Source organism: Prinia subflava, chromosome 6 (genome assembly GCF_021018805.1).
Source record: "Prinia subflava isolate CZ2003 ecotype Zambia chromosome 6, Cam_Psub_1.2, whole genome shotgun sequence".
Lineage (NCBI taxonomy): Eukaryota > Metazoa > Chordata > Aves > Passeriformes > Cisticolidae > Prinia > Prinia subflava.
The window spans coordinates 14,404,050-14,418,086 of record NC_086252.1 but is presented as its reverse complement, the minus strand read 5'-3'; the positions used below and the strand labels follow the sequence as shown (position 1 = coordinate 14,418,086).

The following is a 14,037-nucleotide window of genomic DNA, read 5'->3' as shown; positions in this document are numbered from 1 at the left end:
TTCGTAGAATTCTTTAGGCAATGATTCATGGATGTGACAGCTTATCATATAAAAAAAGCAAAACAATTTTCAGAGCTTACATGATTTTTAAAAGGTCCATGAGCAAAAACTGTTTCACTGAGATTTGAAATGACACAGGTGCTCTAAGCAGAGATAGCGATAATCAAAGCTCCTGCAGTGTTTTTCATCTGTCGATGTCAAGGTAGTTAGGCAGTAAAGTCTGTAGGTAGACTTTAAAGTCTGTAAAGTTGTGTACAGATGTGGAAGTCATTAGCTATAAACCTAGGTATTTTTTTCTTGGAAACAAGAAAGCGTAAAGAGGTTGGGTTCGGGGTCAAGTCACATTGCTGATACAAAAAGATGAAGTAATTGCAAGTGTAATCAGTATTTTGAAGGGGGTAGCAATTTTTAAACATAAAAAGCACTAACATTAAAGCAAGCAAAGAAATTGAGGGTGGAGGCAAGTCCTCCATAAAAAAGCTAGCTTGCAGAGATTCACTTTGCCACATTAGGCAGAAGTACAGTTCTCTGCACATTGCCCTAGTAGGAAATACCTGATAATTGCTAAAATATTAAATGCTATGATTCTGCAAGCTGGCACCACCAAAGGGCCTGAACTGCTCTAATGATGACTACCTTTCCTCCCACAATTCTTAAAGCAGAATGGACGGCAGTTTCAGATTGAACATATATTTTCCATCTGCTGAATAGTTGTTTTTGTTCATGCTATTTTGAGGTTAACTGTGTACGTACTAATCAAACCCACTACTTCCTTTCTTGTAAAACCAAAACAAAGCTTCATACTACTTTCAGGTACAGCATCTGGGATCAAAGCTATATATACACACTGGCTCTGTGTGGGTTCAAACATTTCGAAGATTCACTATCCTGAAAGGTGCCACCTCTTTTCCAGTCCTGAGAGTTCCAGTTGGTCTTAAAGTCTGAAGTCATCAGACACCTTCAGGCCCTTCAGCATCTGTCCCAGCACAGGAATGCTCTCAGTATTCGTCACCGTGGGCTTTCTCTGCACAGCCACTGCCATTGCTGAAGGTGGGTAGATGAAGGAGGCAAGGTACCTGGGGGTGTTGACTTGTTTTCAGTTTCATGTCCTTGCAGGAGGACGGATGCGGTACAACAAGGAGAGGAAGGTGACATAGGACTGATGGGAGCAAGGTCTTGGAGCACTGCAGGGTGTCTGGAAAACCAGACACAGGCTTTAGAGCAGTACTGTCTGCAGGGACACTGGGCAACATTCTGAGTAGCTCAAGAAGGAAAACCTTGAAAAACCAGGCCTTGCAAGTGAAGTTGTGAGAGATGATAACATGGGTATAGAGGTTTGAATGTATGGAGAAATTCTGCTCTTCATCTGGAATTCTTGCATTGCAGAACTGAGAAGATAAACCCTGCCCCAAAATGGACTGATATAAAATGAAATTGAAAAAATAATGCTGAGTCTTTACAGCTTACTAAAGCAAAAGACAGTGTCATCCCATCACGTATCAGGATAGAATATAGAAGTTGCAAAAAGCTGTCAGTGAGGTTATACATGGTACAGTAATTTCCCTTTAAGATTTTTTTTGCAGTCTGTTTATCAGGCTTTGCTGCGTGCTGCTGTATTGGCTTGAGGTATATATTGTTGCAATACTGTGGCTTGGAGTAGCTAGTTAAAAATAAGGAGAAAAAAGATCAGAAACAAAAGTATGCAAAGAGATTTTATATTCAGTTTTACTGTTACCTCTAAATAGTTCTGTTCCATGTTCCATACAGGATGTCAACTTTTTTTGTTCCTAGATGTAAATATATTTATTTCTACTAGGCAAAAATTGTGGATTAAAGTCCTGATTTAAAATTTCAAATTTCAGCATTACCACCTATAGTCTATTTTTTGGTTTCTTATGTATACTAAAAAGTTTGTGTTGAGGGAAACTGAAGCATGGAGGTCATTTATTGCTTGACTAAGTGAGCCAAATAACCTACTATTTAAGCAACAAGTAATTGCTGAGATCTATAATATAATTTTTAGTAATCAAAGCATTTCTTGAGCTTTTTAAAGAATATTAATGCACTTCTAACGTGAATTGTGGTCCTGGAGTCCTTTCTTTGAAAGCAGCATTTCTAGGAATCACCCGTGGATAATAGGAGGTGGCAGGACTCCCTTCCTACTGTGCAGGTTTGAAGTAAATTACTCCAGATCCTTTCTTGACAGTTCACTTACCATCACGCTCTTTACTTCCTTACAGTGATGGAAGTGACTCAGCCAGCAATGGTGCTGGCCAACAGGCAAGGCGTCGCCAGCTTGGTGTGTAAATACAAGAACATTGGGAATGCAAAGGAAATTCGAGTGACTTTGCTTAAGCAGACTGGTGACCAGTTCACAGAAGTCTGTGCTTCATCATACACCACGGAGTTCAAAACATTCTTTGTGGAAAAGGTCATTCAGTGCCATGTAACTCCCGGCCAAAACAATGTGACCCTCACCCTGGCTGGCCTGCAAGCAAATGACACTGGGCTTTATGTTTGCAAGATGGAGCGGATGTACCCCCCACCCTACTTTATGAACAAGGGAAATGGGACACATCTCTATGTCATTGGTAAGGCAAGCAGCTTTACAGTACTGTGATATTTCCAAGTTAAGGGAGTTGCTATTACGTCTCAAAGGTCTTCAGAGTTGTTTGTAAGAAGTGAGGGTGGATACTGGTTTCAGCACTGAAAATCTTGATTAGCTCTTATTTCTTTCAGATATCCCTCCATACACTCAAGCAAGCATAGTCACAGCCATGGAAGGATGGCATAAGCAACGCCATGCAGTGTACACATAGGTCTAGGCAGTTAGATACAGAAGGTATCTAACAGAGTAAGGTGTGAGCTCTTTTACAGGTAAAGACTCTTTTCACTGGAGGTTGAGTAGACAGCAACTCAGAGCTCAGTGCTGGTGGTATCCTGGGACAGCCCATGCTAGAGAAAAGCAGTGTAGAGGCTGACTTACTGACTCTAGGGGCTACCTTATGAGGCGCATGTGTGACATGACTTGTGTGATATCATATGTTTTAGATCCAGAACCTTGTCCAGACACTGCCATATATCTCTGGGTATTAGGAGCTACTGCCTCAGGATTTTTTCTTTACAGTATCATCGTCTCAGCCATTCTTGTGGGCAAAGCGGTAAGTCCCATCAACTCAGCTCTCTTCTGCTAATAGTACCCCTTTATGTGATGAGGACAAGGAGAAAGAAATGAGAACAGGGAAGAACACTGGGAACAAACCCAGTGGGAGGCTCCATTTTACTACTGCAATGTTATTACAATAATTCAAAACAAGAGAACTTGCTGGAGCTGCCACTTATATTTATTTATGGCTCATTTGTGTGCCAGCATACTAGAAAACAGTCAGCTTCCATTGGCAGGTCTGAGCCTTGGCTTAGGGCTGGATGCTTAAAACCAGGCAAAGTCCTGAATGCTTCTGGGATTGAAGGCAACAGTCTTCATGTGTACTCTCGTTTCACAAATGATTCACACAAAATCCCAGAATTTGATTTTTTCCTTTTCTCATCATTCACCTCTGCAAAGCAAATTTAAACAGCTTTCTCCTTGGATGGGGGAAGTATGACTTCAAGCATTTTTAGTTTCACAGCTAAAAATGTCTGCACAAAAGCATGCAAAATGCAAGTCCGGGTTGCCTTTTTCCACAGGGGTCTGCAGCATTCACAGTCTGTTAGAAATGAACCTGAGCTGAAACCAAACAATGTCTCTGTCCCATATTTTTCAAACAGTCCTTGTCCCTAGAAGTTAAATGAAGCTGTCAGGTGTGAACACTCCTAGCTTTGAACCAACACTGAACTCTGAAGCAGGAGCACCTTCAAAGGGTTAAATGAATGGCAGGACTCTTTTTTTTTCATTTATATTGCCCTGTACATTCTGATCCTCCCTCAAATGCTCTTAACAAATCTTCTATAAAGGGGCAGAAAAAGGTGTCTAGAATGCATTCTACTCAGGAAAGGAAGAACATCCATCAGTTTCTCTAAAATGTGCTGGTCAACGATTATGATGTGATTGCTTGTTTATTTTATTTTCTTTTCTTCCCATATGTTACAGATAAAGAGAAGACGATGTCTCACTACTGGAGTCTATGTGAAAATGCCTTCTGAAAAGCTAGAGAAAAAAGTGATTCCATTCCACATCACTGTTAACTGTAACAAGGAAAAAGAGAAACCATTTCCTTGCTGGGATGGAGAGTCTGCTAGTTCATTTCAGTCAAAGAAATAAATTAACTGTCTTTTTACAAAAGGTGTACAGGAAGGTGAGAGAATATTCTTTGTAACTTCTATGGTTTGGAAGAGAATAAATAGCAGATGTATTAATATTTGAAGATAAACCCTGTCACATAAAAATGGCTACCTTAGGCCATTGACTTTTTTGAGATGTATTGTACCAATATGTAATATATGTATGTGTGTAGCATTAAGAGCTATTGCTGTTGAAGTTGAGCATCTTACTGTCAAATTTCATCATGCCTACTGATCAACTGAAATCCAAACACTATAATGACAGAGGCTTGTGTGTCATTGCAAGGCTGATCCACAAGTCTGGGGGGCAGAGGTAGGAGAGCACACTAATGTACAAAGGAATGTTGACTTTTTTTCCCTGCATTTATATTTATTAGTTCCATTTCTGGCATTAGTGCTGTGCACTTCCACAGAGGCCTCCCCATAGGCTGGCACCAATGACACTGCTGCTCTAGAAGCCTGATCTTAGCTCCCTTGAGTGGCATTGTGACCCAGAAGTGCTGTGATGGAGCTGACAAATGCTCTCTGTGCCAGTGCTGACAGTTTTTGTTAGAGAAAAGGGTCCAGCAGGAGCCCTCTTAGACTGTGCTGGGAGAATGCTCCAGCTCTGCTGGGGCCTTGTGTTTTATAAATGCTAAATTAGCATCTATCCAAAAGGCAGAGGTATGTTGCTGTGTTTAATGAAGTCTATTTTCCATGAAAATACTGACAGTGTATAATCTTGTTCATTAGTTATGTACCATTCAATAAAAACTTCGACGCTTTGCCCAAATTCAAGTTCATTTGTTGTTCACTGTTCTCAGAAGAAACAGGAAGTGGCTACATGTTAGAAAGCAGTGAAGACAACATGAACCTTTCCTCTCTGACCCTGTGCTTTGCCCTTCAGAGACAGGCTGGGTGCTCATGCCAACACTTCCGTTCTCAGTTCTCCTCCTAGCCAGCCACCATTACAGTCTGTCAGTTCTATTAGTCTAGTTACAGCTGCTGTGCTGTGCTCCAGACACTACCAATCAGGTTTTCACTTCCAGCAGTTACTCACTTGCAGAAGGTAGCTGTGTTGCCTTTGACAGCACCTTCTGTAAATGTTTAAACAAAAACTTGTCCTAGTTTCAAATCCTGTTTTCTTTGCATCACTCTGACACTCTCACTCACTAAATGGCAGTCAACACACAAAGATGCTGGAGCTTAAAACAATTTCAGAATTCTCAGCTACTGTCCATTAATTTGACTCTTTGCTATCAAAATTTCACCTTGCAAGCCAAAACACTGGCAGCATGTGCCTCTGTTTCACAGCTGTGAATCCATTCTCTTGGCTGCCCAGCTGTGCAGCCAAACCCCAGAGCCCTTTATTCCATGTTCTCAAAGTGGCTGCAGCTCCCAGAACAGCAAATCTCATAGCTCTTTCAGTCTGCTTTCCCTCTCTTGCCCATTCATCTGGCACCACCTCCAACTGTGCAAAGACACACTCACATTCTCAATGTGCCAATGTTTGCTGGTGCTAACTGTTCTCTCAGTGTTGATATACAAGTGTGCTGCATTAAGTAAAAGTAGCATCTGATGGCATATCCTTTTTTGAAGGTATTTCAGTATTCTGACATTAGTCTGGTATTTTTCCCTACTTTTTCACTACCCGGTGTTTTGAGGATAAAAAATGGTAAAAGATCACGTATCTACTGTCACTGCAAAATGTCTAAACTTCTGCCCTTTCAGGTGCAGCCTGATCAGGCAAGTGTATTCCATGACTCTATGGTGAAAAATAGGTTTGGCCCACACATCCACCTGTAGAAGCTATACAAGGTGTGAATAATTATCCAAGGCAATTTTTTCCACCACAGCAAGTAGTGAATCATGTCCAACTCCTAATCATCGACTATTTATTTTTTTCAGGAATCGACTGTTTATTTTTTTCCCCTTTCCTTGGCAATTCCTCTATACTGGGACCAAGAACTCACTTTTCTTAAGCAATCTAAAAGCAGTTCCAGTACATTATATTCTAAGCTTATCCCTCCCGGGTGAAGAGATGCTTTGTATCTGTCCACAACCTCCTGACATCTGGCCACAGCTGGCTGTGAATCTGTGTCACCACAGAACCTGTGTATATTCCAGTTCACCTCCATTTCTGACCACTAAGTTGACCATAACAAGGCCTTCTGCATCCATCTGGACAATTTCCCCTTGGTACACCTGCATTTCCTTGAGCCATTCCGTCTGTAACAACCAGGGAAGAATTCTGCCATAAATAAGTCATAGGTTACTAAAATAGCGGAATAATGAAGGCTATGGGAGAGCAGAACAGAAACAATAACCTCACATAGTTGCAATATTTTGTGTTTGCCTCCTGCACTTAAATAATTATTGGTATGGTGTTTATTAATTATCTTATTAGAAATTACTTTGCCCAAATTCTCTGTCTGTTCTGATCTTCTCTTCATCCTTAGTGGTTACTTTTTCCAACCTTCTTTTGTTTCTGCAATGCTTAATTTTCTTAGGCTTTCCTTACCACTGTGGCAGCCTTTTCTGAGCTAAATGTTATATAATGCTTTATCCCTTTTTGTTCTAAGCCAGGCTCCCCGTTTGAATGTTCTGGCAGGGTAGTAGGTGTACTCAAATCAGCAGACGTAGCAGTGAAGACCGAGTGAGATTTCAGTTCAGATTTTATTGACAATGGTGTTCTTATCATTCATATCTGGCACTACAGAGATGAGTGGAGCCTGAGTACCCACAGAGATGATATTTACACCTACCTCCCTCTGGTCCATATAGCAGCTACTTCTCATGAGTGCAGAGCCCAGAGCTCAGGGAATTGCCATTGTCCTGGGATGCCCTCCAGAACCTCGAGGTCTGAGCTTTTCCCTGATAGCAGGGAGAAGCATCTTTCGCTATCAGCACCCCGAAAAATTTTACATATACAAGTCAAATATAGTGTTCTGTGAGATCACAGCAGTACCAAAATGAAAGGTTCAAATGCTAGATCAATGTACATTCTAGAGAATGCAATAAAAAGCAAACCGTGCCTCTTTCTGGGAGGAATGTACAAAGCAAAGATGAAAGGATTTGGTCTCAGAATTCTGCTCATTAGAATGGGGAATTTTAAAACACAACTGAGTATCTTACCTGGATAAGCCAAATTATGAGACCATACTTCTTGGTGAGGTTCGGGAAGGGCTTCTTTTGATGTGTCCTTCACCCCTTTAGGAGATCTGTCAGCCTGTTTGTGAAACAGAGAGTGTGAGTTTCTGGCTGGATGGGTGGGAATTCACAGGTATACTTGTCTGCATCAAAGACAACAGCATATGCATACACTACTCCCAGTCCTCAATATTCTGCTTTCATTTTCATCCACTTCTTTATCTGAACTTTTTTTTTCCTTGTAATTTTCAATATGAGAGTCCTATCTGATACAGTAAAACATACGACAAAGGTTTCCCACACAGCTACTCTATGAGTAGGCAATGAGTAGCCTATCATTATAGGATTAGAGATTCCCCACTCTTTGAAGTGAATCTGAACTCACTACTCTGTCAGGCCTTGAGGTCTGTAGGGAAAGTTCATTAATTCTGTTTTCCACAGATACTTAATAAATTTTAAAAAAGAAATTATCAAGGACTCCTAGGTTATGCAAGAGCAGACATTTCTGACCTATTACTATCCTTCCTAACCTCCTAACTTTTGCTCAAGGCTCCCTTGAGTCTAATTTCTTGTTTTCCAATAACCAATGCTGGCATTGGCCAGGTAACTCCTAACAGATCTGATACAATTCCTGGCTTCAGTACTGACTTTGAGCTTTGCAGGTCCAAAGAGTGTGAGTACGTGTGTGAGGAGCTGAGGTGAGGTTTGGAGGCAAACTGCCTTGGAAGATACAATAGGTTTCTTCCTTTCACTAGACAGAAGCTATTGCTGGGGAGTGAGATCTGAAAAATCAACCAGAAAATGCTTGATTTTGCTTGTGACAGGAACAGTCTGAACAATGACTAAAGAGCTCTGCCTCTAGGAGAGGCATAAACTGGAATCACATGATGTATCCAAGAGCTGTAACGTGAAATCCAAACCAAAGAAGGCTGATGTATAACAGATGGATTTATGCATTACTAAAACCAATTTATTATTGACATTTGCAAACTGCATTTTTGCTTGAACATGTAAAAGTTTCTTTGAGAGCTACTTGAGGTAGCTACTATCACAGCTAAGCAGTGGGGTCCCTGCACATAACAGTTATTGATAAAAGATCTTACAAACTGTGGAAAGGGGGACGTGTAAAAATCGTGCCTGAAGTAAATTTAAAAATTTTTGTTGTTTACTAGAGGGATGAAGCAAGGAAGAGTTTAGGTAAGGGACAAAACTTCACTGGGAATTATTAGTAATTGCAGCCGAGTTAACATGGCAGACGTTTCCATGAACTAAGAGATAGTTACCTACTCAAAATTTCACTATTCTTTCCTTTTTTGACTTTTCAAATGCATTTCTATTTCTATTTCAATTTCTATTTCTATTGCAAGCTGTTTTAATCACAGTCACATTTTTATATTTTACTGAACCTTTTTCAGTGGTTATGAAGTTCCAGTTGAACAAAAAGCTCTCAGTATCTCCATTGATGGCTTTTCCTCTTCATTCTTTTCTGACTGCTGTTTTTAAAGAGTAGCACTAGAAAATGTTCAGTTTGGTCTGTTTCATGCAGCAGAAAGACAGACCTTGCTTTCAGGGAAAATGGAGTTTCTCACATAATTACATGATTCCAATAGGTGGTACTTTAAGATGACCACATCCTGTAACAGCACGGGTGATACAGCTGGGAAAACTTGAAACACTGGGTAACATCTGGTTGGACTACGCTGTGCTGTGGGTGGGATTTACTGACATTCACGCTCTAGCCTGTGATGCAGCAGCTTTGTGGAAAGCTGAACAAGCAGCAGGGTGCTTTATTCTCCCCAGACAGACCAGTGCCTGGGATGTAGGTTTTCTATAGGAAATGAAGATTAAGGTTTGGGCCAAGATTGCAACTGACATGAAAAATATAGCATTAATGGGTTTATATAAACAAAAATATATACCCTGAGCAAATACTCCATGTTTTTTTCAAACTAGAAACTCAGTAGCTGGACCCCAAAGAGTCTTAGAGTTCAGTATACACAGACAATAAAAAAAATCTGCTCTACATTAAATGGGTTATTGTTAACTTACTACACCTTAGTTTTGTTTGTAGAGTTTCTCCTTGGGAATTTGTAGCCTCCTTGACCTAGACGTGAAAGGGGCTAGCGGAAGTACTGCTTACTTTTGTGCAAACTAGAAAGTCTTCCCTCTGCAAACTGGAAAGTGTGAGGGGATTGATATGTACTAACTTCCACAGTACTTAGTGCTGGGCACTTGCAACATCGTCAGCTGTAAACAATATTTCAATATCCTTTCTTCCTGTGAAAATTCGCATTAGAAGCTGGGCCTCTGTTGGCCTTCAGCTGAACTCCAGATACCTCCTTCCATGTGCTGGTGTGTGGGGAAAGCTGAGGTGTTTGAAGTTCTGTAGAACCCTTGATAAGATTTCTTTTCATCTTGCATGCTTTCAGAGGTGCCCTTCATACCTGCTAGACAGAGCTTCTAGTTCTTGCTATTGTCATCCTTATACTTCATTTGAAGCCAAACAAATAGGTGATTAAAAATAGGTCTTCTCCTGTGCTACAAAGGGTCTTAGGTGGTACTATGGTTTAAATTATTTGCATCACACAGATAAAAAATGGAGATGCAACGAGCTGGATAAAAATTGTAAAAATACTTGGTGGTGGGGAAACAAGTACCAAAAATAATCCACATTTGAAACTGTCATAAAACATGGTATGCTAGCAGTACTTAATCAAGATCAGGAAGCAAAACAGTTCATTTCTCTGTAAGTTATCAAATCCTTCTGGTAAGTGACACTTTGGAAACATTTGACAGCTTCGTAACTGGCTGACTTAATGTTTTACGTGCAGAAAAGATAGCTAGAACAGCAGTAATCAGCAGAATAAGTTGGTTTCATAGTTGAGCTTTGGTGAGGTGTTAGATCGTGTGGGTAGCGTTTATAAAAGCTTTCTCACTTTTAATTCTGTAGCAAAGATGACTGTCTGCTTCACGAATTAATAATATTTTCCTTTCTCTCATAATGCCAAACAAATTCATTATATAATTTTGTATTATATGACTATTTGTCTAGTCTTCTTTTATAGTACTAAGATGAAACATCTCTTAAGCTCTTTTCCCTCTTTGTCTCTCTGCAATAACATGGTATTATTATTATGATTTTACCAATAGGTTCCAAACTCATGTTATTCCTCCTCTCTTACGTAAGCCACGGGGACATATCTGGTGTAAAAATTCCTCACATTAATGTCATAATTTATACTGCAATTTTCAGAAGAACTTGCATTATTTTTTATCATGTTTTTACTTTGTATTTCATGACTAAAAAAGACCAGGCTTCCATGTACTTTCATTAAACACAGCAATTGCCTTACTGTCACTGGTCACAAGGGAGGTGTAGTTCTTTCATAGGAGCTGACAGAGAAGCCTCACTGGTGCTCCAGATGCCTCAGTCAGAAACAGACCTTATGCAGTTGCTTTATTGTTCCTGGAAGGAGGGCATTCCCTGTGCTAAGTGTGTGCATGTGTTTTCTTGGTTTGTTTTCCAGCGCTGGATGCTCCACAGGACCTGATCACCAGTGTCTCCTCCAACAAATCACTGAATTAGAAGGGGATGCAGGCTGTGTCTTACCCAGGGGTGGGGAGGGGACAACCTGCACAGCACCGATGGAAGTCGGGCGGCAAAAGGCAGAGGCTGCAGGAAGTGACAGGGAGCCAGCCTGCCTGCACACAGTGTGAAGGGCACCTCCGAACGGGGCACCCTGTGAAACGGCTCTCCCGCAGAAAGAGCATGAAGACTCAGCAACATGGGTGCTCTTGGGTTACTTCTCAACATGCAGAACATGGAACACTCAGCACCTAAGCTGTTCTAGAGACATGCAGTACTTGATTTAATATCTTCTTCCACTCACAGTAAATACATCAATACTTATTTTGTGTATAGAAAGACTGTGGAAAAAAAGGAAACTTGTTGGTATTTTTATTTCAAATACTTGGACTTCTTTCAAATAGTGTTTAACTTTATCAAATTTATAGCAAAAGAACTTTTTGCCGAACATAAAATTATTTTTTCTCAACTTCCTTGTTTGTCAAAATTTCAGATTTTCAGTTTAGACAGTGAATTTAAAACTAAATTTAAGTCTAGTCTTTGCAGAAGAACAGAAATGATGGGTGTGAGTGTTAAACCTGTTAAGACATTTGGGTGGCTAATGAAGGTCCAATTACTTTTCAATAACCAGTCAGCCTTTTTTCTTGTGATTGTGCTATGGGCAGTTACCATTGCATGATTCCAAGTTCAAGTCATTGTTATGACAAATAGAATTTTAGATGCTGCCACTTAGACCAATCTGGGTCTTTCTAACTTCCTTTTAACTTAATCCTTTTTTTACTTGATTTAATTGCCATGGAGGCCAGTATATGGATTAAAAACATTGGCATGTGCAGCCAACTAATCAGATTCACACTAAAAGCTTGTTCATGTGGCTTTAAGCTCGTGAATAAGTCACAAAATCTTACTTGTCATGTAAAAGTAACAGTATGGTAAAGTTTAGTGAAATGTTTAGGTGTAGCAGAAAGCTGTCCCTGCACCAGTACTGGAAGAACAAAAGCTGGAAATAGCCCTGTTGCATGTGAAGCAGGTAGTGTGGGAAAGTAGATTTAGGATTTAAATCTATTAAACATAGACAATAAAATATAGTAATCTAAAAATATGCTTATGAAATATGCATAACTCTATATTGAGTATGCCTGGAGGCTTCCCTTGCTACCTAAACCCACACTCTATTGCAAAAAAACTCATGACAAAACCTGTCATTTATTCAGCAATATGTTGTCTTGACACCATTCTGAAGTAAAACCTAAAAATTATCAGAAAATCAGAGTTTCCAGTTTCTGTCTAGAAAATATTTCCATGCTTTGCTGAAGTGCAACTTTCAGCCTTTTCAGCACGAAACTGATGCATTGATGATATGTGATCACTAGAGATCCCTTGGCCCTTCTGTAATAAAATGTTTAAAAATAATACCCCTGCAAAATTTCAAATCAAGAGATTTTACAAGGTGTGCAGAGTCCTCTTTAGTTCCTGCCCTACTTTCTTCTTAGGTATGTATGAGTACTGAGGCTGGCACTTTCCAGTGAGGGGTGAATTGATGCAATTAGTCACCTTCACTTAACTAGAATTGTCCAGAAAGCTCATACAGAGAATGCTCATCTACTGAAAAAGCCTCTGTGCATGTGCGTGAATGCAGCAATTAAACCGTGCATACCAACCGTGCATGCCCTTTCCTTGGGCCAAAGCAACACTTTGTGTTCAGCACCAGAGACAGGAAGGAGAGGAGCACAAAAGGCTGTGCTGCTGCTGGGAAGTGAGGCACAGGTTGCTGCTGTCTGATCCAACACCGAAGGCAGAAGCGTGCCTGGAGCACTGACTACCCTCACTCTATGCCCTTTCAGTGGAAAACTTCCAAGGCTGGCAAGCCTTCTTGATTTCTACTGATAATCTGGGAAAGATGGCAATTTTGTACTGATACAGAATGGGAAATTCTTATCTCGAAAGTTTGCAAGTCTAATAGCAAATGCACTGGTATTTTTGTTCATTGCATTAAAGTCCTTTGAGATTTCAAAAGAGGATATGCCATTACCAACGAGTACTGTGAATCTGTCTTGCAACAGAACTAGGAATCACTGTTTTCAACAATTTTCAGACACTTAAACATCTTTTAGCAGGCAGATTTTTATGACAGAAGGTTGTTTAAGGATCGAAACCAATAAACACTAGTCCTTTGTATGCAAGAAAGATCTCTGATCTGAAAATCTTATCAATGATTTAGGTGCTGCCACCTACAAAGGAATAGTATTTTGAATCTGTTTCTGGCTGGAGTTTTATCTGTGCTGGCAATACTGTGTTTAGCTTTTCCCTTCCTAAGTCACACACATACTGCATCTTATTTGTACTGTTTGTAAGTAGTTAATCATGAAGTATCATTGCTCATCTTTTGAAACTGGCAAACTGCACAGCAGGCTGTGCCCTTGGCTCCCAACCCTGCTGCAGTCACTGTCCACTCACTGGGAACACCAGGGGACTCTCAGTTCTACTGATGCCTAACACGAGAGCACAGCAGCAGCAACCCTTATTTCATATGTGGTAGCATTATTATTTGCAATAATCAGGAAGAGCACAATACAAATGAATATGAATACAACAGGACCTGTTCTACAGTGTCTGGAGGCATCATTCAAGCCCAGACAGAGCAGGCAGGAAAAGCAGGTGGGAATGATGTTAAAAGACACAGTAGAACTGTCCACTTGCCAGCAGTGCTCAAGAGCAGATAGCAGGGAAGAGAATACAATCAGTGATAGCGTGCTATGAAACCTTCCTAAAATACTGATCCAGCCCTTCTTCACCAGCAGCTCAGGAACTTCAAAGGGTGCTGCCTTTGTCTTCAACAGCTCCAAGGGATTTCTCTTCCATGAGTTTACTCTGTCCCTTTTTGAAGCCCTGGGGACTTCTGAGTTAACATAAACAAGGATGATCAGCTGTTCTGCATTACAGAAGAAATGGAAGAACTCAAAGCCACACAAACAGCCTTGAAAAACAGTGGGGAAACCTAGATAGACCAAAGGGGATCTCTGGGATAGTTTTCAAAGTCT

At 40.4% G+C, this 14,037-nt stretch overlaps 1 protein-coding gene across 1 annotated transcript; it reads left to right on the top strand.

The window, feature by feature from the left end:
• The first annotated feature begins 868 nt into the window (after positions 1-868).
• CTLA4 (cytotoxic T-lymphocyte associated protein 4) lies at positions 869-5,036 on the top strand. The gene is made up of 4 exons (XM_063399804.1): positions 869-1,050; positions 2,241-2,591; positions 3,052-3,161; positions 4,091-5,036. Exons 1-4 carry the CDS (start codon positions 993-995, stop codon positions 4,259-4,261), a joined length of 690 nt encoding a protein of 229 aa, XP_063255874.1. The 5' UTR covers positions 869-992; the 3' UTR covers positions 4,262-5,036.
• Positions 5,037-14,037: the final 9,001 nt, after the last annotated feature.

Coding starts and splice junctions, on each gene's coding strand:
- CTLA4 (XM_063399804.1), top strand. CDS start 993: ATGCTCTCAGTATTCGTCACCGTGGGCTTTCTCTGCACAGCCACTGCC. Junction 1,051..2,240: donor AGCCACTGCCATTGCTGAAG/GTGGGTAGATGA, acceptor ACTTCCTTACAG/TGATGGAAGTGACTCAGCCA. Junction 2,592..3,051: donor GACACATCTCTATGTCATTG/GTAAGGCAAGCA, acceptor CATATGTTTTAG/ATCCAGAACCTTGTCCAGAC.